Consider the following 26,748-nt stretch of genomic DNA (forward strand, 5'->3'; position numbering starts at 1 on the left):
AATTTGGGTCCTGTTTGTCTTGTCTGTATTTCACTTAATTAACTTTTGTTGCCCACACATCGTATTCGCATGGGCGGGCCTCTGCATTCTACGACTCGACGGCCCACACAAACCGCAGTCGCTAACCACTGTACCAGTCCAGGTCGGTGGTATCTGGCGGGGAGTTGATTTGAGCAAAATATTTACAATTGTCATTTACCCATGCTAGTAAAAATAAACCATGCACCCAAATACATACCCGCTACATATATACCACAGAAATTCATGAATATATCATACACATAGAAGTATATATTGACACATATTAGTAAATGGGAATCAGCAACAATAATTATGGTATAGTAAGTCTCTCTGCCAGCGTTGACTTTAGCATGCAGCAAGTCTCAAAATTGCTTCGCTGTGCCGCATATCGTCTGGCTGATAAGCCATGGCACAAAATATTGTTGGCTAATTTGTTGTGAGAGAAAAACACTGCTGAATGGCTGGCAGATTCGATAGATTAAATTTTTTAAGACACTTAATGGTATAGTACTTTTCTCCCTCTCTCCATAAGAGCCTATGCACTGTACAAGCGCTAAGTCAGATATAAATTACCAAGAGTATGAGTGTGGATAGTATGTCCCAAAAATCATACCCTCATCCACGCATGCTCTACTCAAGTACTCGATGGGTAGAGGATTATGCCCAGTAAAATACTTGAGCGGACGAAGAAATCTTTACATACCACATATTATCATGTAATTTGGTTTTGGATACCTATCGCTATCTCTAGCGCTATATATGCTGAATTGTTCACACTCTACCTAGCCTTGTGTGGGAAATAAAAGATATATATATATAACTTCAGTAGCACTTGAGAAGGAAAAAAAACATGTGTTCCATTCAGTGGATGCTATATTCGATTCGATTTTGTTTACATATTACTAATAGATTGCTCTGCTGATACACTGATGCAGGTGTGAGATTTTACGGGGTGAATGGCCCTGCTTATTGCTCCATAGTGGAAAACAAAGGGACTTAGAGATCACTACCATGTAGGCCCGTCTAGCTCAGTCGGTAGAGCGCAAGGCTCTTAACCTTGTGGTCGTGGGTTCGAGCCCCACGGTGGGCGTTTAATTTTTTTCTTTTTTATTTATTTTTACCACTGCTCATCTCTCATACTCTCATCATGCCTCTCTTTCTTGCACCTGTATCTAGCCAAGTGAAATTGGTAAATGAGCACTGAAACTACTGCCCCAAACTAAAGCTGCTACATTTTAGGTCTGGAAATACTTCATGATCGTCTATGAACACTTGCAGCCTCATTCCTGCAGAAAACAAACCTTAATTAGGTCATTATTACTTGGCTTGTGCTTACAGTTCAACTCTCTCTCTCTCTCTCTCATAAATGCACGTTTCATTTCTCAAGGAGTCAAACTTATATCTGCAAATAAGTATATTATAAAAGTATATTTTGTATCTGCAAATAAGTATATTATAAAAGTATATTTTGATGCTCAACCTAATAATATATATTACATATGATAAATACTAATATATTTTATATATATTTAATCAAACTTTAAAAAATTTGACTCTTCAAAAAATGAGACGTATATTTAGAGGGTGTTTGGAACTGCTCCACAAACTCTACTCCACAAACTCTATCATGGAGCAGCTCCACAAAAAACTGGAGTTTGTGGAGTACCTCTTTAGGTGCTCTCACAACTCCACCCTTTTTTCTCGAACTGAGTGCGTGGAGCTAAAACCGTTTGGCTAAAAAACGTGAAGTAGAGTAAAAAACGTATAGCAGAACAGTCCCAAACACCCTCTTATTTATTTATGGAGTATAACACATTCTCTATTTACCGATGCGGTGGAAAGTCTTCTCCACATCTTCATCATATCGTCAAAAGCAAGTCCAATTGTTGTCACTAGAAATTATCTTCTTTTTTTGCCTATGGATAACTATGAGTAGTTCATTCCAGTAGTGTAAAAAATTATTACATATATGGACAAACGAATGACCTTTGAAAATTGAAGCGTGGAATTTGGCTCTGCCATGCTGCGAATATACAGTACTAAAGAATTTGTTGAAATCTGGTGTGATCCGAGTTCTGAATGAGCTCTTAGTCATAGACAATGTTAATTAATTAATTAAAGAACATCGTTGGCTAGGCTTTCTTGAACAACGAAACAACAAGGACGATGACATAGCAGTATCATTAATTGTTAATGCGATGCGATAACGTATTTTATGCCTGTCATACATCGGCCCTGTTTGATATAGGGGTTAAAGTTAGTTTGCGCTAGTTTACACTCAACTAGCCTGAAAAGTAGCTAAATAAGAGGGCTAGAGTTAGTTTTTTGCAACTAGCACACCCAAAAAAACTATCCCTCCATAAAGGTGATTATTTGGGCTAGTTCTGGTGGGGAGCACAACAAATTTTTTTCTCCAACTCAGACTCTACAGGATCGAGCTTATCCTCTTCCCTAGCGATTGATCCGCCGCATTCATTGTCATTTAATCCTTTACTTCCAAACATGTCTTCAACTAGAGTTAGTCGAAGACTACTCCTAAACTAAAAACTAACTCTAACTTCTAGCTCGGCTAGAGTATCCAAACACGGCCATACGACATAGAAATCTCCGTCTACTAGATTACTGACGCATTGGACAAGACCATTGATGTTCCATTATTGTTAGTCTCGTTCAAAAGAGATAAGACATGTTTGCAATGTATTCCCTCTGTCCATCTTGTCATTAGGCCGTCTTAACTTTTTCAAAAACTTAATTAGCTCTTGGCTCTTAAACGTAACCGTGCATGTGTTGTATCTAGATTCGTAGTAAAGACTGTGTATCTGGCTAGACAGCGGAAGTGGAGTATGTAGACTGCGTGCTTACACAGAAAAAAAAAACTAGTTTAAGTACTTGTTTGCTTAGTTTATAAGCCATGGCTAAAAGTACTGGTTGCTCATTTGTCATGAGAAAAAAACACTGCTGGATAGCTAATAGATTTGATAGATAAACTCAAGCAAATAGGACGAATGGATATGTTTGATTGGCCCCCAGCCATGGCTTCCTAGAGCTATTTTTTTGGTTTTTTGGTTCGGTAGCCATGGGCTGAGGCCTGGCTAGCATCAGCCACCTGTATGCCCGTAGCCTGGCTCGGTTGGAATAATCGAATCGGTGATTCTCCTATAGTCAGGCTCGAGTTAGTCGCTCATCTCATTGGCATCACCTCCTGTAGTACTGTGTGCCGCCGCTCCTCCTCGTTTGCGTCCGCTCCTCCTCCATGCGCACCTCGTCCTCCTTCCCCTGCTGCTTCCCCTCCCCATGGCGGCGCGAACTCCTTTACTTCCCTGGCTCGTGCGAGCTCCTTCTCCTCCCCATCCCCTCCCTATCTAGCGCGAGCTCCTTCCCCTCCCCTGGCGCGCATCTCCTCCTCCGGATCCGCAATCTTGGGCACTGATTCGCCTCCATCTCTGGCGGTCGCCGGACGGACGTGGGAGCGGCATTGTTGACGAGACTTTGACTTCACAATACACGAGTGGGACGTGTGGCCTGGGCACACCGACTACCGACATAGTGATATCAAGCCGCGTGGTCACACCGTCATACTCAATCCACACCTGCAGGAGCTTCCCACTGGCCAGGGCGATGTCGACGGACTTGGTGGACTTGGAGGTCACAATCGAGGTCACCCCGTAGTTCACCATGGATGGAGGCGGAGGCAGAGGTGTTCCGTTGCTGTTGCAGTTCGCCTCATAGCGCGTCGCCGGCAAGCTCCGGGTATCGTTGTAGTACGACAGTTCGCCTCGCCATGAGCTGGAAGACGTTGTGTCCTCTCGCTGTTGCCCATGCTTGAAGGAGCTTTTCCTTAAGGAGATCGCCCTGTATGATGAGCTCATGACCCAACCGAAGTAGAGCAGCAGCACCATGGCGGAGCTCACCATATGTTCGAGAGAATACTTCAAAGGGGGTGAACTCACCCTCATCCTAGCCATGCTCGGCAGCGCACGCAACCAAATAAATTAAATGGGTCTTGACTTGCTAGGGACAGGCTTAGACTAGTTTGGCTTAATTTTGCTAGCTAGGCTTGTCTAGGGGATAAACCAAATACACTCATATTTTCTTGAATGGAATAATAAAATAGAGATATTTGTAGCCATTAAGGCATACTATTGCACAGTAACCAATTCTCTAAAAAAACTATTGCACAGTAACTTGTTTCGGCAAGTGGAAATAGTTGTGTATCTGAAACCAACAATTGGCTGGGGCCGAGCCCACTGAGGAAATTTCTAGAAAAGAAGGCCAATTTCGTGCCGGCAAGAAAAAATACAGGTACGTAAAATAGTGGCTCTTATTATGAGGTCTTGCATCGATGTTCCTAAAATGAAAAATAAACGTGTTGGATGGTGTTTGTGTGTGAATGGCGTCCATCCATCCATGAGATCAGAACGACAAGTCAAGCACGGCATATAGGAGCTAGCTTATTAGTGTGGCTTTGCTGAGACGAATGAAAGCAACGGCCGGCGCGCATATTTTCAATGCGTGTAGCTTTCAAGCTCGAAGATAAAGACATGACAAATGAAAGGCCGGCATCCGTGCAATTCAGGAAATTCGTCAACCAAGCTAGCCAGTGAACTTGCAGATAGATGCGTGTCTGTTCGCTTGATTGATAAGTCATGACTAAAAATAATATTTGTTATTTTTTTATTAAAAAACAACTGTTAAATGGTTAGCAAATTCGGTAGATAAGCTTAAGCGAACAGACATGTATATATGCTTCAATAATTGACACTAGTTAGCTAGAGAGATGGTACATCATAAAAGAAACCAAAGTTTAATTTCCACTGATTATTAGTTAGCTACTCCTATGTTCTTTTAGCTCAGCTATTAATGTTATACTCACTCCGTTCAAAATTGGAAGACGTTTTCACTTCTGTTATGTATCTAGACGTAATGGTGCATATTTTAAAGGCATATTATCATAATTTGAAATGGGAAGAGTATTTTAATTTGGCACATCAACTCCTGCAGTTCCAATCAATTTAATTTTGGTTTTGCACTTTTGCAGCATCTAATACGGTTGTCCCTTACTACTGAAATAGTATAAGATATTCTATTGGGGAAAAAAACATTGGATCATCTGATACACCTCTTTGATTGCTAGATACTATTAATCCTCTTTCCTATGAACTTGATCGAAGTTAGGACAGTTTGACTTTGAACAAACTTAATTGGATCTTTTATATTTAAGGACATAAGGAGTATTACTTACAAATAATTAAAGTAGAATTCGATTACCAGTTAAATTGAAATCGAAATATATACTCCAAGAATAATTCTGGAGACAAGTGGACATTGGATCGGAGGCCAGGAGGACTTGTTCCGGAGAGAGCCTATGGCGTGCTGACACGGCGCGTTGCGTGCCTGTGTTGGCTCAATAATTGGACGAAGCCGAATCCTCCATCCACTGCTATAAAAACCGGTGTAGGGGCTTCATTGTGCTCAAGCTCAACCAAAGCGACTTTGTACAACGCCCTTTGATAGATATTTGTTCTTGAGCTTCTTCGTTTTTGCACCAAAAGACAAGCAGGATGTCTTGCAGCTGCGGATCAAGCTGCAACTGCGGCTCAAGCTGCAAGTGCGGGTAAGCTAGCTAGTCATCACTCTCTTTACCTGGCTAATCTCTTGTTTACTTAGTTTCTTTTCCTTTGATTGAATGAATTCAAATCAAAAAGTATATAGTTCGTTTGCTGTTCGTTTGTAGCTACTATATGTCTCTTCACAACAAACATGGAAAACATACATCTGAACCTGTCCGGCTGAAGAATAATTATTGAACTTCTCTACAACTAGTATTATAAGTTTGTTTGTTAATTTTGGGTCCGTCCGTTGACTACCTGCAGCAAGAAGTACCCCGACCTGGAGGAGAAGAGCACCGCGGCGCAGGCCACCGTCGTCCTGGGTGTCGCCCCGGAGAAGACAGCTGCTGCCGAGTTCGAGGCCGCGGCGGAGTCCGGCGCCGAGACCTCCCACGGCTGCAGCTGCGGTGACAGCTGCAAGTGCAACCCCTGCAACTGCTGATCGACCGACGACCACACATGGGGAACGAAGACCGACGATATGCATGCTGCTGCTTATTTGATGGTGATATCGATCTTGTGCCGGCGACGTACGGTACTACTAGCTACTACACTACATGTAGTGCTCTGCAATTGTGTTATTGTGTGTGACGTATGTAACTGATGGTTGAACAATAAGGACGAGCTAGCTATCTGCTATGTATTTCGATCTGGCTCGCCAGCATGCATATATATGCGATCTATATATCTGCCCTTGTGTGCCTGATCGAGAGAGAGAGTATACCTCTTTTGCTTATTGGCCTTGGCGTCAGTCTTGTGCTCTTGCATTTAATTATGTGCATGTGTGTGTACTGTGTATCCATCTTGTGCTCATACATCGATCTCTATGTGTCTCTGTACGTAATGACGATATGATTTCGTCCAGGGTGATTTATATATAAAACTGGTATGGTTTATTTGCCTGAGTATCTTCACCGTCATCACAAGGATCAAAATAACAGATTCGTTATGTGACTGGAGAACAAGAATATTTCGCAGAAGCCACCAAAATTCACTTCTTTTTCTTCAAAATCTTTAGCGTGTGCGGTCTGGACTTGGTAGGAAAAACGTGTACTTCATACCATGCATCCTATATACGAATATAAATCCAGTATATATCTTGGAGATAGAGATGTTAGGTATGGCCAATTCCATTCACACACAATATTCTCTCGATCGGTTGTTAGGTATGGAGTAAAAGGTGCTATGTTTAGTTACACTATGGAAGTTGATGTTTGAGAGCATAGATTAGATATATATAAGACGGAAGTAACTCTCACCTATCGAGACTCGCAGAAATTCTATTTATCTTCCGGCAAATTTTTATTTCTGCTTTCTTCCACTTTTTGTGCGGTGTTGATGGTTTCAAGATTCGTGCTGTCACACAACAGCTGGGGTAACCAGCTAAACAGTGAAGCACAGAAGCAAAGCGTCGTCTGGGCGCAGCCAGAACCACTCAGCACAACGCAACTACTCTCCAAAGAAAAGCTCAAAACGAACACCAAAAGTACCATAAACACCACGTGCAGCAAGCTAAACAACAAAAGCTACACTAGACTAAAGCAGAACACGTCTCCAGAACAGCCAAATCTTCATCTTCTGCACCTTATCATCCAAAAATCTAACGATATCTTGATCCTTCAAAAGTATGCGCCATTCTACATGAGAATGCAAATTTTGTGAAAAACTTCATTAGTGATTTCAGAAACTTCTTTTCAGTCCCCATCTTATCCCCAACATTCCAAAGACTCCATAAGATCACAAAAAAACATAAACGGTTTGATATGATGGTCTCTAACCCCTAATTTGATCCAATGACAAAAAAAAACATCATGCATAGAAACTGGACACCAATTGCACCCCAGAGCTTCTTTAAAGCAAAACCACACCATTCTAGATATATGGCAATTGAAGAATATATGGTCAAAAGTCTCATCCACCCTGCATAATATACACCTTTTATTTCCTTGTCATTCTTTTTTCTTCAGAGTGACCCCTGTCTGAAGCCTATCCTATATAGCCATCCAGGCAAAAACTTTGCTCTTATTTGGTAACCGACTACCCCATAACTTTACCTTTCTTTTATTGATAAATCCTCTAAAAGTTAGTCTTCTATGCATAGAACGAGTTGTGTACCTACCAGACTTGTTGTCAAGAATCCACTCAAAATGATCACTCAAAATGGACATCCACTGTGCCTCCGCGCTTGCTCGCTCCCTCCATTCCCCTCCCATGCCTGCTCCTGGAACCCCACACCCTCTCCCATCGACCCCACACCCACGGCGAGCTCCTCCCTCCCTCTCCTCTAGTAGCGGCAGTGGTGGGTTCCAGCAAGGTATAGGCCTCCTCCTCTTTCTCCTCCTCCTAGATTTATGATCAACGGCGGTAGTGGCTAGGGTTCTAGCGAGCTCTCCCCCTCTTTTCTTCTCCAACTCTAGCAGGTTTAGAAGGGCTCAGCCGGGAGAGGTAGGTAGGCTAGGTGGTGGGAATGGTGGTTAGGCGGCTTAGGGGAGCTGACAATGGTAGGTACGGTCGGGCCAGGTCACAGTGAGAGAGGCTCGTCGGAGTTGGAGATGATAATGGCCGAGCTCGCCGGAGTTGGAGGAGATGGCTGATTGGGAGGGGGGGTAGGGCAAAGGAAGAAGGTCGCGCGGGCACGGTAGTCTCCACAAAGCTCCGGTGAGAACCTACCGCACCATGGTGGTGTGCGGTGGGGCAGTGGCCCATGATGGAGGGCTTGGGAGGGGGACACCGGGCACATGAAAGAACGACGATGTGGAGGACGCTGGAGATGGGGAGGGCGGCGTCCGGAAACATATGCATGGATCAGGAATGCTCGTGCATGATGAATAATAGGTCCAGTGATGACGCCTGATAAAAAAAACGAACAATTTTGCTCCATACCGACTCAAACAGGAGCGGGCTGTAACTCAGAAGATGCTGTATAAAAAGAAACTGGGGCAATTTCACCGAATCCCATATTTGCTACTGTCAAAGACACGTGGGGTGGCACATATGTCAGTGAGACTTGGATGGCAAATAAATCTAGGATTAAAAGAATTCAGTGATGAATATCTAATTACCCCTTTCCTACTGTCGTCAGTGCCACTAACCAAGACACGAAGTCAACTAGCCTAAAAACTGCGATGCTTAATCCATGTTACAACACTATGTATTATGTATATGACCATATAGTAAACTGACAAGTAAAGCTAAGCTGCATCTCCCATGTACTCTGCTGTTACAGCGAAACTATGATAGGAAGCTATGGCATCATCGCAGCTCACTCCCTGACAAGTAAATTATTATTAAGCTGCATCGCCCATGTATGTCATCAACATCCAATGATTGCAACTCCCTTCCACCCAAGAAACTAAAAATAGCAGCAAGAACCAGAGCATCAATGACACTTTGCTTTGCCACATTTCATATCTCTGAGAAAAGAAACCATGTTCTCTGCACTATACCTTAACTTCAGACCTTTGACACTGCAATGGCAAAACACATGTCAGAGAGTTAAAAGATCAGCTCAACATGGTTAGTATTGCATAACAAGATCAACAGGGAACACAGCAAATGTTCAAAGTAAATTGGTTCATGTAAAAATAAATAATTTCAGAACTCAGGCAAAAACATCTTGTTCAGGGGAAATGTAGCACAAGAATAAGACAACAAGTACCTGCTAATTCTGTACAAACTAGAGAAGAAGAGGTTGCTTTCGACTAGAACTGAACTTCACATGTTGCCTTATTGTGCCCTGTTTGTTTGCACCTGCTACAGAGTCGTACGAGAGTACTTATCTTGTTGGAGTTAGACCGCTTCCTTCTTGGTTTATCTGATGAGCGCTGCTTGGGAGGCAGTGGGAGTAGATTCGCACCAGCACTAAAATCAACACTATCCATGTCAGGTATTGGGAAGATTATTCCTGAGTATGTCAGATGGTAGCTTTCTATTCTAAAGAACTTTGGGCAGTAGTCATATAAATTGCGACCAAGCCTGTTGAACACAGCAATGGCATGCATGCAGGGGAGGCCAGAGAGCTGCCACCGCCGGCATGTGCATTCCCAATTCCCAATATTAACTACAAAAATTGCATTGCCCCTCACTTCAAACACAGTCTCAGAAGAACACAGAACAGTCATTTTGCCAGCCTTCAGCATCTCATCCTGCACTTTGTATTCCATAGTTGGTGTTAAAGGCCCTTCCCACGCCTTGCAAGCTTCAAGCCTTGATTCTATTATTTCCTTAATCTTCATTCTCAGTGAGTCTACCATCAGCACTATGGAACTCTCCTTCTTGGTTGGTATCCAGTTATCAAAAGCATCAGCAATGTTCAAGGAGAAATTATCATACCGGCAGCCTCGGAAAATGGCATCTGACCAATGCTCTGGCTTGCTCGCTATTATCCAGTCAGCAGCTTCACTGGATATATTCCTTATGCTCTCGATGGATGCATTAAAATCCTCGATGTTGCACGCTTGGGCTGCACGAGTGAAATCCTCAACCATCCCCTCCCTTATTTGTAGTGACCATGGTCCCTTCCTCAGCTCTCCTTTAAATTCCTCAATGATATGATGCAAACAGAAAGCATGTTTACCATCCTCAAACACGTGAGAAACAGCAGCATCCAGACCCATTTGTCCATTGGACAAGAATGTCATGCCATTGCAAGGGTAGTTGTGAGTTTGGAGGGCTATTTTCAGATGCATTAAGAACCAACCCCAGCTATCATAATTTTCATCTTCAACCACATTAAATGCTAACGGAAAGACACCATCGTCTGCATCAATGGCAGCAGCCACAAGCAACTTGTAATCATTCGTTGCTTTCAGTGGGACTTTGTCCAGAAATAAGAGGGGCCTGCACCCATTTACAAAGCCATGCAAACAAGCATGGAATGCAACAAAAAAGCGGCGGTATTTCATATCCACCACTGGAGACAACACACTTATACTTCCTGGGTTGGTCTCCTCAAGCCTCTGACAATACCAGGGTAACTGATCGCGAGTCTCCCTGATAGCATGATAAATCTCTTTCTCTGCTACTTCTTTGCCTCGCCAAACCTGTGAATATGTTAGTGTAACTCCGTATTCTTCAAACAATTCCTTTACAAGTTCCTTTGGCTTAAACTTTGGGTTATCATGCAGCTTCTCCTTAATGATAGTAGTCAACCACTGTCTTGTTGCTCGACGCTGACCCTCTCCACTTCCTCCGCTACAAGTATGTTCATCTGTCATTCTCTTGATAACAAATTTCTTGTTACGAGATGATTCAGACGCATGCAACCTCCAGGTGCAGCCTCCTTCTGCAGCACATTTTACAGTGACGCGACTGGTTTCATTTTTTATGAATCGGTACACAAATCCTTTCCCAATAGCATACTTGCACAACTGAGCACGGAAATCTTTCACATTATCAAATTCTTGACCAACTCCTTTGATAATGTCATCCCACAATGCAATAGGATTGTTAGGTCCCTGAGGCTCATGCATGATCTCAGAACCAACATATGGAATGAATGCATCATCAAACAGACTAACTGCTTCCCTGAAAAAAAAATCATACAAAATTGACAAAAATCTCTCAAAAAAAGTAATCCTTTTTAGCAAACAATATGGAAAGAGATATGAATGTGTAACAAGTTACCTGGGGATATTATCAACAAGAGCAAGCTTTTGCTGATCAAGAATATCTGATGTGAAGGAAGCGCCTCCAGCTGTGGTGGTAAATGCGATGTCATTCCCAAATTCCAACTGAAAAACCCTAGTTTTGATCAAGATGAAAACGGTAACTGGGAGTGGACAATGTAGTAAAAAAAATACCATTGACTTATGAACAAAGTAAATAATAGTACTGCAATAGTGTAATAGGATATAGTAACAGAACTGCAAAATAGACATTCAAGATGAACTAGACCACATGTCCACTGGGGACTTTATTTGATTAAACCAAAAGGTATGGACCGTAGTCTATAAAAGTGAAGCTATTCCTTGAAATGAAGAAACAACTTCAACAGATGGCAGTAAGTAGAAAAATTTTATACAGCTAAAATTTAGGATCACAATGGAAACGTTCGCATTGGTATGGACTGGTTCGTGGTAAGGGTCAGAGGACCAGAGAAAACACTAGATTGTTATCGCTAACATTGAACTTGATACCTCTCATCATGAGACTCTATTAGCACTTATTTTTTATTTCTTTGCTTGAACCCAGGAGGAGATTATGTTTTTCATATGTAGTGAAGCTTTCTAAACGACACACTAACAACTTAACAGAGTGCACAGATATGTGCAGCTAACAGACAAATGTAGGAACTATCAGTTAATTCATAGCATCAACAGATGCATTTTTCTCAGCATTTACATTGAAAGTAGTTTATTCTGCATAACATCTCAGAGCAAAGAAGGCATAGGTTAAGCAATTGTGTGTAGGTTGATCCTGCACCTGTTGTCTTCATTTTCAGTAGTAACTGAAATTGGTTGTCTCAAACTATCTGTGATAACTTGAACTGCATTGCCAGGAGCGCTGGCAGCTGGCTTGCTGCTTCTGATTACCCTAGAAGGGATAGCATTGATTGTGATGCTTATAAGAGTATGGGGTTGTACATAATGTTGATAAAAAAAGACGAGCGATACCACATACTTGTTTTTGGAAGTGGGTCTTTTCCTTTTGTCACCACTAGCAACAGAGCCAGATGTAGCTCCAGATTGTGTTACAATACTCCTGATTATCCAGCATGAGACAAAACAATCCATCACCTCATGATATGCTTGACGTTTCAGAAAAAGGTAGAACCAGACATACCTGTTCTCTTGTCTGCTTATCAGAAAAACATCCACATGTGCAGCATTGGCAGTAAAATCAACCATCCTTTGCAAATCCCGGTCACATGATATAGTTATGAGTGTTTTCATATTATTGGGAAGAAAGTACTTGAGTGACATGTCAGTGACATCAACATGGAACACCTTGGACAGCTCATCCTTGAAGCCCTCCAGCGACGAATCACGAGTAACATCAACAGCATGCGCTTCTCCACCTCTGTATATCAGGTTGCCACTGGGGCCAGAAGCGAACTCTCCGCCGTACTGGCAAATGGCTACCACAATAGCCCCATCCGCCATGCTCCCTGAGTCACAGATTTAGTCAGTATAAAAGACACAACAGTTTAGAAAGGAAAGTGAAATTCATCTCTGTCCAGCTTCACTGGTATGGATTACACTGAATCGAATAACATGCAGTCAGCAAGTAAAATCAGAAGAGCAGCATATGCAAGTCAACTAGTCAAGCATGTCGGTTGAACTGCACATGATATTTCAGACAAAGCATTCATCAAAGCAAAAGATGGAGCGAAATCTAAGACAGACCTGTATTATATTATGTATTACAAAAAGGACTACTGGTTGAGTCACGTAACCAAAAAGTTTGCAACTTTGGAGCTGTCAAGTCATCGTCGTACTGAACTTTCAGAAGACACAGAATGTGAAATTGTGAATGGCTTCACGATGGACAACAAACTTGTCAATTTGAGCAGTCAAACAGTATGGTAATCTCAGCTACGAATTGGAAGCCTGCGAAACTAACTTGATGGAACCAATTCGCCTATGTGTCTGCCGTCTGCGTGTCTGTGTGACAGTAGTCAGGAGGAAAACATGGGGCGCTGTGCCATTCACTCCAAATCGCGGGTCCGCTATGACAACAGACACCAAAAGCAAGGTAGGTACTGAAAAAGAAAGGGGTCAAGTTGGGAAATTTTTGTTCAAGAATCCCCTACCATTTACACAAATCACACTAAGCGTTGAGTGCGAGACCAAGAAGAACAGCAGCCGCCGCTAAATAACCAACGCCGGGGGGCCACCACGGAAAAACGTGGAATCTCCTAGTCCTAGGAGAAGCACAGAATTCACTTAAACCCCCAAATTTTACGGAAAATAAACTGCGCCGGCGCGGTGTGAAACCAGCGAAGCTGAAGAACCAAAACGAACCATTGAACTGAGCAGGGACCTGATGAGTTCGATTGAGAACGGAACCGAACCCCGACTTCGCGCACAGATTAAGGAACGCACGCATGGAATCCAAGCAAGCAAGCAAGGAGCTTTGGAGACATACCAGCACAAGGAGGAGGACGAGACACCAATCGCCGCCCCAACTGGATCGGACGGGGTGAGGAGGCGGGCGCGGTAGGGGGCGCCGGCGGCGGCGCAGGGGCAGGAGGAAGAAGGGGATCGGTTTGTTAGGGCTGCGGATGGGAGGGGTATTTTTGATATTTTTCTGGACTACTAGGGAAAACTTGGCCGGTTGTTTTTACAAGTTTGCCATCACGTTAACGTGACCCTGCGTCCCTGCTCAATTCCTCAAGGTCTGATCTGATATATTGCACGCCAAGTCTTTTTTCTTTTATTTCCAACCCTCAGCAATTCTTTTTACGACTAGGCAGCAAATATTAATAATATATTTATAAATGGAAGGGAGGGATGATATTTTGGTAATTGGGCATTAAATGTGAGATATCCAAAAATCAATTCTTTGAGAAAATCTCTAGGATTTTGTCATTTAAGCCATGTTTTAGTCTTGAACTAAGGAAAGACGGGGTTGGATCTAAACTATTGGGTTTCAATCCATCAAATAGAAAATTAAAGAAGCTGGAGGTCTAACATTCATGTCTGCGAATATAAATAATATGTTTGAACTGTGAACATCTAGTTGCTACACAAGTATATGATATATATTACATAAAACTTGAAAGTTAAATGGATAGGCTTCTTGTTAGACTTCAATTGCAAGTCCCACACACAAATATAGAGTCAAATCACTATTGAAGTCAAGAACATAGAAAAGGGAAGGACTTTAGTACAACATGAGTGTGCAGGATTTGAACCTCCAGCGCGCACACCTCCTCACAGTAGTTTAGTCAAAAAAAATACAGCAGCTATTCTTCACAGACCAACCTCACCCACACACACATGGTTTCGCTGGAGCTCCATGGCCGCGGCGAGCTAGGGTTTCGCTGGAGCTCCGCGGCCATGGAGCTCCAACGAAACCATGGCTCACTCACAACACCACCTTCTCCCCCATTGGTCGCTGCCATGGCAGGAGCTCTCCTGCCCCGACTTGGCCTAGCCACCACTGTCGTCGCTAGCTCCCCTGAACCGCCTGCCAGTCATCCCCGCCACCTGGCCTACCTGCCTCCTCTGGCCGACCATTTTATACACGCCAGAGTTCGAAGAGATGATAGAGAGAGATCACTGTAACCCTAGCTTAGAGATTCGGGAGGACGAGGAGAGAGGAGGAGGCTTACCTTGCCGGATCCACCATGACTGGGGCCGGATCTGTCGGATCCAGCAGGGCCACCAGCGGGATCTGCCCATGGTGTGCTTGGGCATGGTGGGGCGCAATGGATGCTGGGAGGACCTCACCGGGCTCATGAGACACAGACGCAACTCGCTGAGGCTCGCGTGGAGAGAGAGAGAGAGTAGCATAGGGAAGAAAAGCGCGTTGGGAACAAAAGAGTCATGTGTGTGTGGGTGAGCGTGCCAAGGGGTAATAAAACACATGCCCGTAATTAAGGATTTTGGGAAAAGGGAAATAAAATGGGTTGAATACGAAGAAAGGGGAGGAAAATTTCCACACCAAATTTGACTAATCAATTTTTATTGACATTGTCTTCTCCAACGATCTAACGAATGCAACTTCATCAAGCTCCACTTAGGGTTAGATGTTGTGATTAGGAGTAGGGTGTCAAATTAGGGAGGGGATCTATGTTAGTGGGTTTAGAGGAATGGATAATGGAGCTTGCTTGAGTGAGATGGTGGTGGCGTATGGGTGGGATAGCTAACAGTGGTTGGTGTTGCCTGCCAAGATAATGAGGGTTGATTGAGAGGGTTGATGGTAGGGGCACAGTGGCTATAGTTTTGGCATCAGCGGCGATCATGGGAGAAGAGGATCTAATGGTAATGGCACTACCCAATTGAGAAGGACAAAGATGGACGATGGGGCAGCATTCGGGGAAGGATGTCTACATCAGCATCACTGCACCTATTAGCACAATGGTCATAGGAGAGTCAAATTTAAACATGTTATCTTGTAGGCAAGAATAGTGTGGAAGTTCAACATTCCATGAGGGCGTTGATGCTAGAGAAAGGCATGGTTGATAAATGGGATAGGGATAAAAGTGAAATTAACAAAGAAAGAGGAAGCTAGTGTTGAGTAGGAAGAAATGAGTAGAAAATAATGTTGGGTGATTGTGTGGCATCCACATAGGGGGTTCTTGTGTTACCACTAAATGGAGAGTACTCGCTCTAGTCACCTCCTGCATTAAACTAGTAGAAACACATATGGGCATAAAAATGTGTCTACTTCCTTGCTAGGCAAATAATTTTAAAGATCAACGTCATCACAATGGATTGAAGATGAAAGGTTGAGTGTGCCATGAGGGCAAGGAGTAACTAACTATTTAGCAAGTGTTGTTGTGATGTGTAGTTGAAGGGGTAATAGACACTACTAGATAAATGGGTTTTACAACACCACATTACAACTGACAATAAATAAACCAGTAGCAATGATACATGTCATTTCCAATTTGCATTTTGAGTCATTATAGTGATACTTAAAGTGAATATTTCTCTAATATGTTACTCTTATTTTGTAGTGCAAACCTGTTGCAATATAAGAGTGAGTGTTAAGGGAGGTCCTACCCTATTCCTTGGCCAATCAACCCAATTTTAGTTGACTTTCTCATCAAGTTACTTGTAGGCGAAGCATGTTCTGGCTAGGATGGATATTATCTCTACATGGCTTACTATAGATCGTAGAGGAGCTTAGTTGATCTTATACACCCTTGGATTACTGCGAAGACATATACAAATTGGGGGGACACAGTTTAGTGAGGAGAACACTCTATAAGCCCCTAATACCAACAAATCCAAAGATAACAAAAATTGGAGCAAAATAGTGGTAGGCCTAGCCCCTAGGGAAAAGATCAACCACATTTCTATCTTATTTTGCCAAATTTCCTTCCCCTTTGAACCACATAATCAGAGGACTATAAATAGGTCTCTCGAAACCTATGTTTCAACATAATCCGCTAAATGTTGAAAGGAGATCTTGGAGGGAGCTGAAGGGCATTGTCAATCCTCAAAGATTATTAAGAGATGGCCCAAGCTAGATCCGAGCTGCCATGCATGGTTGCCCAGTCTAGTTGGCCACGGTGGAGTTCTAGAGCCAAGCTTCAAGTTCATTAGAGCATGTAAGCACAATGATGGTATCAATCCTTATGGTGTCTTTGTCTTACTTTAAGTCTATTGCAATGCACATTTTATTCATATTTATGCAACGGCTGCCTAGTGGGTCTTCCTAGATTAAAAGGAATTGCTATTTTTTAGCCTGGTTTATAATCATAGCTGCCTCTAGAAATCGATTTGGAGGGAAAGCTGTTGTTGCTAGCCGCTTCTAGAAATCGATGGTTTCTAGCAACATACAACTACCTTGAAAAAGGCCGAACAGTAGCTAAATGATAAAAAATGATAATACGCCACAAACAAGCGCATTACAATATTATTTGCTAATTGTTCATGCTTCATTATTGCGCTCGGAAAAGTGATGGTTTAATAGGAAAAAACATTGCAGAGATTAAAGCAAAAAAACAATATAATTTGTTATATATTGTCATGGTATAACTTACGTCTTGAAAAAAAATTTGGAACTAAACAAGGCCTTAACCTAGTAAAACAAAGCCAACATGTCAAACTGAATAGAGAATGGTGCGAATCCGCTGGCTAGCATATCAGCGTCTCTCGTGCAAAACAAGCCAGCTGACGGGCTGAGTTTGGTCTCGTCCGCCATCCTCCTATATCTTCCGCTGGTTTGAGAACAGAAAAGTAAATTACATTTCATTTTGTTGATTTCACATGCAATTGGTGGTCCAAAATATTCTCGAAAGACTATCAACAGAAATGAAGCGTGTGTTCAGTCTACAGTACGTACACACATATGCGGCTCACTGTGTCGCCTTTGACCTAAAAACACGTAATAATCGAATCCTAAATACATTAGCCAAAGAAATTACAATCACATAGGTATAGTAGATATTAAACTAAAAATGTATTTTTCTTTAGATAAAGAAAAAAAATTAAACTTGGAAAGCCAAAACAAGTAAATCTTTGGCTTTGCAGTATACTTGGCTAAATGGGTGAGACCCATTGGGCTTAGAGATGTCAACGGGGAATTCCTCGTCGGAGAGTGCTTCCCCATCCCCATCTCCGTGGGGAAGAAACTTCCCCCATCCTTGTCCCCGCGAAATGTCACGGGGGAGATTTTCTCCTCATCCCCGTCCTCGTGCGGGGAATAATCCCCGTGGGATTCCCGTATCCGCGTTAGTTCATATTAGTTTATATGATGTTAACTATTCATATATTCACCAATTCATATTAATAGTATACAAACAAATCCCTTATACAAAGATTCACATTTGAGACTGAGAAAGTGAAGGATTAGGGTTTCAACTTTGCTTATATACCACAATTATTAGACCTTGCAAGTATATGAGCCTTCGAAATCGGGTCCCCGTGGGGAGTGGGGACGGGGGCATGCATACCATCCCCGTCCCCATGAACCCCGACGGGGACAACTTTTGCCCCATTTAATACCATCCCTGTCCCCCTAATGGGTGAATTCCCCGCGGACATCTCTAATATTTGGACTGGCACTAGCATGACACTAAAAAGCACATTGTAAGCATGGCCTGGCCCAAGGCCCATTATGCTCGTGCCTGGCTCAGAGTGGTGGTAGTGTCATGCATGGACCGTAAGTTTGGCCTGTAGTACCAACACGAGGGTCTACTTTGGTGTAGGATTTACGATCATAATTGTACCGGCATGGAAAATCCCTGTTATTAGAAGGCAATCTTAAGAAAGGCACGAGGGTCTTATTCAATCATTATATATTGAAATGAAATTATTATGTATTAAAATGAAAATAAGTAACTGTATAAGGAAAAACAATCCCCGTTGAAGGCAATCTTGAGAAAGGCAGGAAGCATTATTGAATCATTATGTATTGAAATGGAACAAGTTTTTTTTTATCACGAAATGGAACAAGTTGGTCTTCAATCAGAACTAGTCTTCAATCAGAACTATTACTATTGCGAGTTTACTAGGTTACTAGTCTGTCCACAATTCATTGGGGATCATTTGAAACTGCTGTGCGGTTTCTATCTGTTCACATTTTTTTTTCTACCGATAAGGGTATGTAACATGCTGCTTGCCTGGAAGCCTCCGTTCGTCCATGTTATGTGGATGGTACTTCAGGCATGTCACAATATTTAAATAAGTTTAAAAGAAAAGGAAAAGGTACCATGAATAATAAGTTAAGAAGCCTATATTATTTTCACTCTGTCAATTACTTCAACTCTATTTTTTTTTTGTGTCAACATCAAATAGAATGATAAGTTAAGAAGCCTTTATTATTCACCACTACCACACACGACAAAGAATCGCAACACGCGCGCGCCACCAACCAAATCATCAAAACACAAAGCTAGAACAGCTGGGATAGGCTACACCATATTACCCTCGTGCTGAGGGAGAGGGACGGATGATAACAATACAATGGCGGCTCTCCTAAGAAGGACGACTAGTAGTGATTGAGAGCAAGAAGCATGGGTGTCAGACATGAGTATACAAGTATTTGGCGCAAGCCCGGCAGTATCATCCTCCCGGCATCACCGTGGCTGGAGCCTGGAGGAAGATGTGGACTCGAGGCTGGTGCCTCTGCCCTCGCACTGCCTGGACTTGCTGCGCCCCGTCAGGAGACGTATTTGCAACTCCCGTAACCTGCAATATAAATCAAGATTCAGACACACCATGAGGATGAGATCATGCAGGGTCAAATTCAGAAACAAATACAGACAATCGTTCAACTTACTGGGGTCACTGGAGGTGACCACGCCGGTGCCCTTGAAGTTGCAGTCGTAGTCGTGCAGGCCATTGGCCTGGTAGTACGCGTTCATCACGTACGAAGCATGCGACTGCACGTTGTTGGGGTCAAAGCACGCGCCGCCACTCTGGATCGGCTTACAGTCGATGTAGCCACAGGCGTAGTTGATGTTGTTCTGCAGGTCGGTTGCGCTCGCGCCGGACTTGGCCACACACCACTTGCCTCCTCCTGACGGCGACGGGTTTGGGCTTGGCTTCGGAGATGGGTTTGGAGATCCGGACTGCAGGGGCAGATAGAAGAAATTAGTTGATTGTCAGCATCACTGCATCAGAGTGGAACAATTCATTTTTGTCAACAAAAAATTAGAAATTGAATACAGTCACATGATGGTGAGGCTAAGCATTGTTTTTTCTCAAAGCAAAATTTCCCTGGTATTAGTTCGAGACTCTGAACTGAGATATGCTCATGTGCACACTTAGCCCTTAATCAATTTATTGTCATAACCCTTTTGGTAAACTTTAGCCTGACAAGACTATGCAATTGTACATATGACTTTAGCATGTGACGAGATACAAACACATGGTCTCTGGAGTCACTACTGGCAGCACCCAAAAGGCCAAAATATGCCCTGCCCAACTTGATCGCACACCTAAGATTCTTGAGTTAGGCACTAACATACACGTCGCAGCAGAATTCTAAAGAATACAGACAGCCCCACCTTCTCCACATGGTGGTGCACTTTGCCAGGGCATCAGCAAAAGCAACAAGTTTGAAATCGTCGCTTCCCACGCTGCCCCTACCTCATTCTTTGATTGGGCAATTGGGGAAGCTACTCAGATCATATAGCTCAAGCAGAGTAGAGAGAGTTACAATGAATGTTCAAAAGCTTGAGGTAATGGCTACTACTCGGAAGCTAGAAACGGTGCGAGAGAAAGAGGAAAACCCCCAGCCAAGCCATAAAGGTGTGCCTGACTTGTTGGTGGCGATGACCACCTACTGAAGAATCCTCAGTTGGAAGTACACGGAAAGCATCCGGCAGTAAACCAAGTAAGAAGCTTTTAGGGGTACATTCATTCAGATTTCAGAATCTAGAGCCCATCTGCTTTGCTTCCTGGTAGCTACTTGTGCATGCACGGAACCTCCACCGATTCCGATGAAGAGATAAAAGCATAAAGGCAATGGATGTTACGTGTATACTCGTACTACAATATACAAGTCAGAACCTATATATGAAGCTACCCACATCATGCCCTATCCATATACTATCTGCAGTGTGTGGGGATAAGCACCATGTGGTGCAGTCTAGAAATCAACATGCGTGTACAAAACGCATGGGATGCCGTCAAAAGCCTGATGGAGGCATGGGATGCCGTCACTAGACCCATCGAGAAAAAAATAAAAACGACAAGCAAGCAAGCACACAGGCTAAGAAATCCTTTGACACAATACTTGTAGATGGCATCATGGAGACGGTTGGGAGAAGAAAAGTTGGAAACGAAAGCGACACTTTCCAGATGGGGCGGCGGTCCGGTCCACGCGGCAACATGTGCGTATGGCTGCACCTGTACTCTCTCTCCTGATAATTCTCAGGCCTTGTTTAGTTCCAAATTTTTTTGCAAAATTGACACTGTAGCACTTTCGTTTGTATTTGACAAAAAATGTCCAATCATGGACTAACTAGGCTCAAAAGATTCGTCTCGTCAATTTCGACTAAACTGTGCAATTAGTTTTTATTTTCATCTATATTTAATACTCCATGCATGCGTCTAAAGATTCGATGTGACGGGGAATCTGAAAAATTTTGCAAAACTTTTTGGGAAGTAAACAAGGCCTCAGTGTGAACCAAACAGCATTTCAATTCTTGGCAGCATCAGCAGCGAGAGAGAGACCACCCGTGAGTGAGCCAGCCTCAATCAGGCATGTGTCTACCCGGCCGGGTGCTTCTTTCCTTCCTTGCAGTGACACGTACAGTACAGACTAGTAGTAGTACAGCTTACAGTATGATGACGTTTCCGTGCTAGGTACCTTCCCTTCCCAACGGTCGAATCTCACACTGGGGATGGACGCCGGTGGCGAAAATTTAAAAAAAAAATCCAACTGATTTTTCACTTCGCTGGGACCAAAAAGAAATAATAATAATAATAAAATGGTGCTATGCTATCATCGTAATGTGAACCTATGACCTCCCTCAAAACCTGGCAATGGCAATCGCGACCCTTTGACTGTTTTGACCCCCCGCCCCCGCCCCCGCCCCCGCCCCGCCGCGGCTTCTGAAACCGCGTCGGTCCCATCTGCAGCCCCCTTTCCTTAATTTCTGCCAACATGGGATGGGATCTCACACTACAATCTCCTCAAATTTCTACGATTTCCCCCCACCAAATTGAATCAATCAATCAATCAAAGTAACAAATCGCGCAGATTGGGACCCAATAATTGCAGCAGATTCCTCCGCAAATCTCATCGTAATGAATGAAGGAACGAACTAAAACAAAACAAAACAAGGCAACAGCAGACTAGTAGTAGCAGCAGAAGAAGAAACTCAAACTCACGGATCCTTGGCGAAGCAGTCCGAGATCATACTTGGGCGTGAAATCCGTGTTAAAGATGCCAAAATTCCTCTCCGCCACCGGCCCAGGCTTCTGATTCTCATCAAACAGCGAGAACACGTACGTCTCGAACTTCCTCCCGGGCATCAACGGCGTCCCCTTCCCTCCGCTACACACCCGGATCATCCCGGCATTAAAATCTTTCGCCTCCTCGACCCCCACCCCGACCTGCGCCGCCTCCGCCTTGGTCGGCCACCCGGCCTCCCCGACGGCGATCTCCACTCCATCTCCAAACCCGAGCTTCTTCATCGCCGTGTAGATGGCGTCCATCTGCGCGTCGAACATGCTGGTGTAGTTGAGCTTCGTCCCGGGGTCGTACACCCCGGCGTTGGGCCGGAACACGGCGTAGTTGAGGTTGGCCGCGTTGTAGCTGAAGTAAGGGTAGGCGTTGACCATGAACGGCGACCCGGTGTCGTTGTGGAACCTGAGCATGGGCGCGAGGACCTTGGCGTCGAGCCCCGGGCGGAACCGCGCGTTGGACGGGATCCCGTCGGAGGGGGCGAGGATCCCCAGGTAGTGCGGCGTGGTGACGCGGACGTCGGGGAGGCTCTCGAGCTGGAGCGCCTGGGCGAGACGACGCATCGCGGGGAGGAGGGCGACGACGAGGTCCGGGACCACGGTGGGGCCCAGCACCTCGTTCCCGGCCAGGAGGAGCGTCACGTTGGCGCCCGCGGAGATGTGTGGGGAGAGGTTGTCGCGGACCCAGCCCCGCGCCGCGTCCAGGCCGCTGGATCTGTCGGCGAAGGTCGGGAGGACGGCGTTGGGGATGGAGACGGCCAGCGAGATGGACGGCGCGTTGGCGGCGAACGCGTCCAGGAAGGCTGGGTTCGCGTCGAAGAGCTTCACGCGGTCGATGGTCGTGCTCTTGGCGAGGAAGGAGGCGACGGCGGCGGGGGTGGGCAGGTTGTCGGCGTTCGCGCCGTAGTTGACTCCGATGGGCAGAGAGGGCAGGCCCTGCTGCCCCTGCGCCGCCGCCGTCCCATGGAGGAAGGCGGCGAGGAGGAGGAGGAGGAGGAGCGGGAGCATCGGGAGGCGTGCGCGCCGCGCGGGGGCTCTGCTGCTCCCAGTGTTGGTGGGATGGATGGACGGACGGACCCGTTGTGGTGTGGTGTGGTGTGGTGTGGGTGGGTTTTGAAACCTCTGCGCTCGCCGGCTCGACGCTGCTGCTAAAACCCTTTTTATACATTATAATTAATTAATGACGCTTGTCTACAGGCAGCCTTCCCTGGTTTCTCGCAACGTGAGAGGTGCTGCTGTGCCCCGGCAGTTTCCTCTCCTGCCTGTCATGGCCTGCTGCCTACTCCTGCTGCTGCTAATGCTTCCACGATTTCTCCTCCTCTTCTTCTTCTTCTTCTTTTGTGCTGCTGCGAGTGTTTTCTTTTTATATTATAAAATATTACATTGTAGGTATAATATAAATTCTACCTGTAGGGCGGAAGTTTTGAAAGAAAGTGGTGACAAGAGAGGGGAAAAAAAACACGTACTAGGAATATATTTTTGGTGATAGAAAAAAAAATCATTTTTCCTCTTCCATCTTTTTTTCTTTTTTGTGTATAAGGTATTTACTTACCTACCTATTGCTACTATTATAGGAAGAAAATATTAGGCAAAAAAGGCTTCCATGTTAAAGAGTGGTTAGAGCAAGCAAGCTTCCAAATCCAAACTAAGACCTACTTTGGATTGCATGAGTGTTAAACATTAAAAAAAAAGGAAAAAAAATGTAGGAACAGAATAGGAGTGCAGGTGAAAAATAGAGGAATCCAAAACATAGAATTTTTTTATACCTAGGTGTTTGGATAGGCAAATGAGAAACACAGGAATCTTAAATGAATTTTTATGTGCAAAGAGTCATTGCTTTCTTAATCAATCTAGTAGTATTATTATAGGAAAAGATTAATTATTAGTGATAGAAAAGATTCTATTTTTCCACCTAGCCTCAAATTACTTATTACAAACTTTATCTACCTATCTAGTACTACTATTATATTATTATTATTGTTATTATAGGAGAAGATTAGCCAAAAGGTTTTCATGTCAAGGAGCGGTGAGAGCGAGCGTAAATAAAGAGTCATAGCAACGATTTGCTGCACGAGGAGACTGGGAGTCTGGGATCTGTTCCTTCCATTATTATGGAGACGATTTGCATCATCTTATTTTCTTTCCCATGGAAAAAAATAAAAGAGGCACCTGCTCTGGAAAGGTACACGACTCGTTCGCAAAAAAAAAAAAAAAAGGAAGGTACACGACTACACGAGGGCAGCGGTGGCATATCATATTTGTGTGAACACTTGCTTTAATAATTCCTCTTTGGGATTGAAATGAAAATACATAGCACTAAAGCTGCGAAGCTGCCGTGTTTCCTATTTTCATAATTCCGCGTGCTTTGAATTTCTTATCACAGACTCTCTTTTTTTCCGTCGTAACAAGGGGCCAAAAGTTTTTCTTTTTTTGTGTCCGTACTCTGTGTCCATGGGTCACACACACACGGACGTCGCAGTCGTTCCTTGACAAATCCAATTCGGACTTGCACGCTGTTGTCGGCTGTCGCTGAATCATCAGGCAATCCAGTGATGCATGAGTCAAGCGGCGGCCCACAGGCCAGTGACGAAACGAAATGCGTGCTAACAAACTACCCTCGGCTTCTCATCTTAACCAATGTCTTTCGGGCCTCGTTTAGTTCCGAAATTTTTTCGGATTTTAGCACTGTAGCATTTTTGTTTTTATTTGACAAACATTATCCAATTATAGACTAACTAGACTCAAAAGATTTATCTCGTGATTTACAGACAAACTGTGTAATTAGTTTTTATTTTCGTCTATATCTAATGCTTTATACATGTACTCTAAGATTTGATTTGACGTAAAATCTTGAAAAGTTTTTGGTTTTCAGGGTCAACTAAATAAGAGCATCTCCAACCATTATGCATTTGAAGTTATGCATTTTAAGCAAATTGCAAACCCCTAAATGAGAATGGCAAGGCTAAAATCGGGTGATCTCCAACCGTTATGCAAAATGCCAAGTCGATCCCGCGCCAAACTTCCCGCGGCACTGCATCCCGCGCGGCACTCCTTCCACGCGCGGCCAAACAGCCCGCCGCCGGCGCACGTTCAGCTCGCCGCCGGTCTCCACGTTCAGCTCGCCGCCGTCGCCCTAAACCCTAAACGACCTAGGAGCCGCGGCCATGCTCCGATCCACGCTCAGCTACTCTATATATGATGAATATGCATGATTACCTGGCCGGCGTTGATGAGGAAGGCTTCGTCGCGAGCGAAGCTGTCGAAGAGGACGCGCGAAGCTTCTGTATCGCGCGAAGTTTGTGGCGGCGCGAAGCCAAACCGCGCGAAGGGAGGGGTTTTGCATAGCCGGACTCCTTTGGCATATATGCCAAGTTTCCCCCTCCAAATGCATAGCTATGTAAAATGCAAAGTCCAAATGCATAACGATTGGAGGGGTTTTTTTTGGAGTTTTATGCATTTTGATAAATGCCAAGTCCATTTGCATAATGGTTGGAGTTGCTCTAAGGCCTCGGTTTTCTTCTAGTATTACTAAACAGAAAGAAAAAACAAATAAACAGAGAGCGAAGCTACAGAAAGAAAAAACAAATAAACAGAGAGCGAAGAGGCCTTGTTTAGTTCGCAAAATTTTTTGTTTTTGGATACTGTAGCATTTCGTTTTTATTTGACAAACATTATCCAATCACAGAGTAACTAGGCTCAAAAGATTCATCTCACAAATTATAGATAAACTATACAGTTAGTTTTTATTTTCGTCTATATTTAATACTCCATGCATGCGACTAAAGATTCGATGTGACGAAAAATCTTGAAAAATTTTGCAAACTAAACAAGACCTAAATGGTTTCAGGAAAGTTGGCATGTCTTCTTCTTTTGGGTTACTGCAGGCGTGGGACGGCAAAAATAAATAATATTCCATTCCAAAGCTTAACTAACTAAAGTTGTGTTGTTTTCGAATCACACAACCCCTTTATTCCTGCGTCGAAATTGATATGTATTTTTTCTTTTCTTTTGGAAAGGGAAGGAAAGGAAATAAAAGATTCACTAATTTATTTTTTTAAAAAAAAAAGGTTTTGCGAGGGCAGCGTGTCATATATTCGTCTTGCTCACGCACATTTATTTGCTCTCTTCTCTTGGGGTAATGGGGTTTGCCTTCCTACGAGCTTCTTCTTTTTTGCATGCGTCTCGATGAGCAGAGCAATGGTAGGCCTTGTTTAGTTTCGAAAACTGAAAAATTTTCGGAACTGTAGCACTTTCGTTTGTTTGTGGTAAATATTGTCCAATCATAGACTAACTAGAGTCAAAAGATTCGTCTCATGATTTACAGTCAAACTGTGTGATTGGTTTTTGTTTTCGTCTATATTTAATGCTTCATGCATGTGCCGCAAGATTCGATGTGACAGGAAATCTTGAAAATTTTTTGAATTTCGGGGTGAACTAAACAAGGCCGTAGTAGCTGACTCACCAGACCAGACCAATCACCCAATCGCAATCCATCATCTGTTGATCCTCCAGCGTTTCTTTCATGCTGTGCTGAAACAAACGGACCTGACATCACTGGCTATACGCCAATAGCCTTAATAACA

General features: G+C 43.8%; 3 protein-coding genes and 1 non-coding gene across 4 annotated transcripts; 2 read left to right on the plus strand and 2 right to left on the minus strand.

Annotated features, from left to right (window-relative positions):
• On the plus strand, positions 1,039-1,111 carry TRNAK-CUU. The gene has a single exon. It is a non-coding gene; the product is annotated as a tRNA-Lys (tRNA).
• Positions 5,355-6,526, plus strand: LOC8076370 (metallothionein-like protein 1A). Its single transcript, XM_002450015.2, has 2 exons — positions 5,355-5,635; positions 5,895-6,526. Exons 1-2 carry the CDS (start codon positions 5,583-5,585, stop codon positions 6,070-6,072), a joined length of 231 nt encoding a protein of 76 aa, XP_002450060.1. The 5' UTR covers positions 5,355-5,582; the 3' UTR covers positions 6,073-6,526.
• LOC8076371 lies at positions 8,534-13,942 on the minus strand. The gene is made up of 7 exons (XM_002451274.2): positions 13,719-13,942; positions 12,414-12,738; positions 12,252-12,332; positions 12,054-12,164; positions 11,256-11,372; positions 9,289-11,156; positions 8,534-9,097 (listed from the first exon to the last, which is right to left on the minus strand). Exons 2-6 carry the CDS (start codon positions 12,731-12,733, stop codon positions 9,332-9,334), a joined length of 2,454 nt encoding a protein of 817 aa, XP_002451319.1. The 5' UTR covers positions 12,734-12,738; positions 13,719-13,942; the 3' UTR covers positions 8,534-9,097; positions 9,289-9,331.
• Positions 18,969-23,295, minus strand: LOC8086032 (glucan endo-1,3-beta-glucosidase). Its single transcript, XM_002451275.2, has 3 exons — positions 22,091-23,295; positions 19,530-19,821; positions 18,969-19,438 (listed from the first exon to the last, which is right to left on the minus strand). The coding sequence occupies exons 1-3, from the start codon at positions 23,171-23,173 to the stop codon at positions 19,410-19,412; spliced, it is 1,404 nt and encodes a 467-aa protein (XP_002451320.1). The 5' UTR covers positions 23,174-23,295; the 3' UTR covers positions 18,969-19,409.

The sequence above is a fragment of the Sorghum bicolor genome, chromosome 5, assembly GCF_000003195.3.
Source record: "Sorghum bicolor cultivar BTx623 chromosome 5, Sorghum_bicolor_NCBIv3, whole genome shotgun sequence".
NCBI classification, from domain to species: Eukaryota; Viridiplantae; Streptophyta; class Magnoliopsida; order Poales; family Poaceae; genus Sorghum; species Sorghum bicolor.

Bases quoted from the DNA above. Each gene is read 5' to 3' on its own strand.
- LOC8076370 (XM_002450015.2), top strand. From the start codon at position 5,583: ATGTCTTGCAGCTGCGGATCAAGCTGCAACTGCGGCTCAAGCTGCAAG. The intron at 5,636-5,894 runs GTAAGCTAGCTA...GACTACCTGCAG, and splicing joins GGCTCAAGCTGCAAGTGCGG to CAAGAAGTACCCCGACCTGG.
- LOC8086032 (XM_002451275.2), bottom strand. From the start codon at position 23,173: ATGCTCCCGCTCCTCCTCCTCCTCCTCCTCGCCGCCTTCCTCCATGGG. The intron at 19,822-22,090 runs GTGAGTTTGAGT...CTGCCCCTGCAG, and splicing joins GACTGCTTCGCCAAGGATCC to TCCGGATCTCCAAACCCATC. The intron at 19,439-19,529 runs GTAAGTTGAACG...TTTATATTGCAG, and splicing joins GGTCACCTCCAGTGACCCCA to GTTACGGGAGTTGCAAATAC.
- LOC8076371 (XM_002451274.2), bottom strand. From the start codon at position 12,733: ATGGCGGATGGGGCTATTGTGGTAGCCATTTGCCAGTACGGCGGAGAG. The intron at 12,333-12,413 runs GTATGTCTGGTT...CTGGATAATCAG, and splicing joins ATAAGCAGACAAGAGAACAG to GAGTATTGTAACACAATCTG. The intron at 11,373-12,053 runs GTGCAGGATCAA...GATCAAAACTAG, and splicing joins ACTGAAAATGAAGACAACAG to GGTTTTTCAGTTGGAATTTG.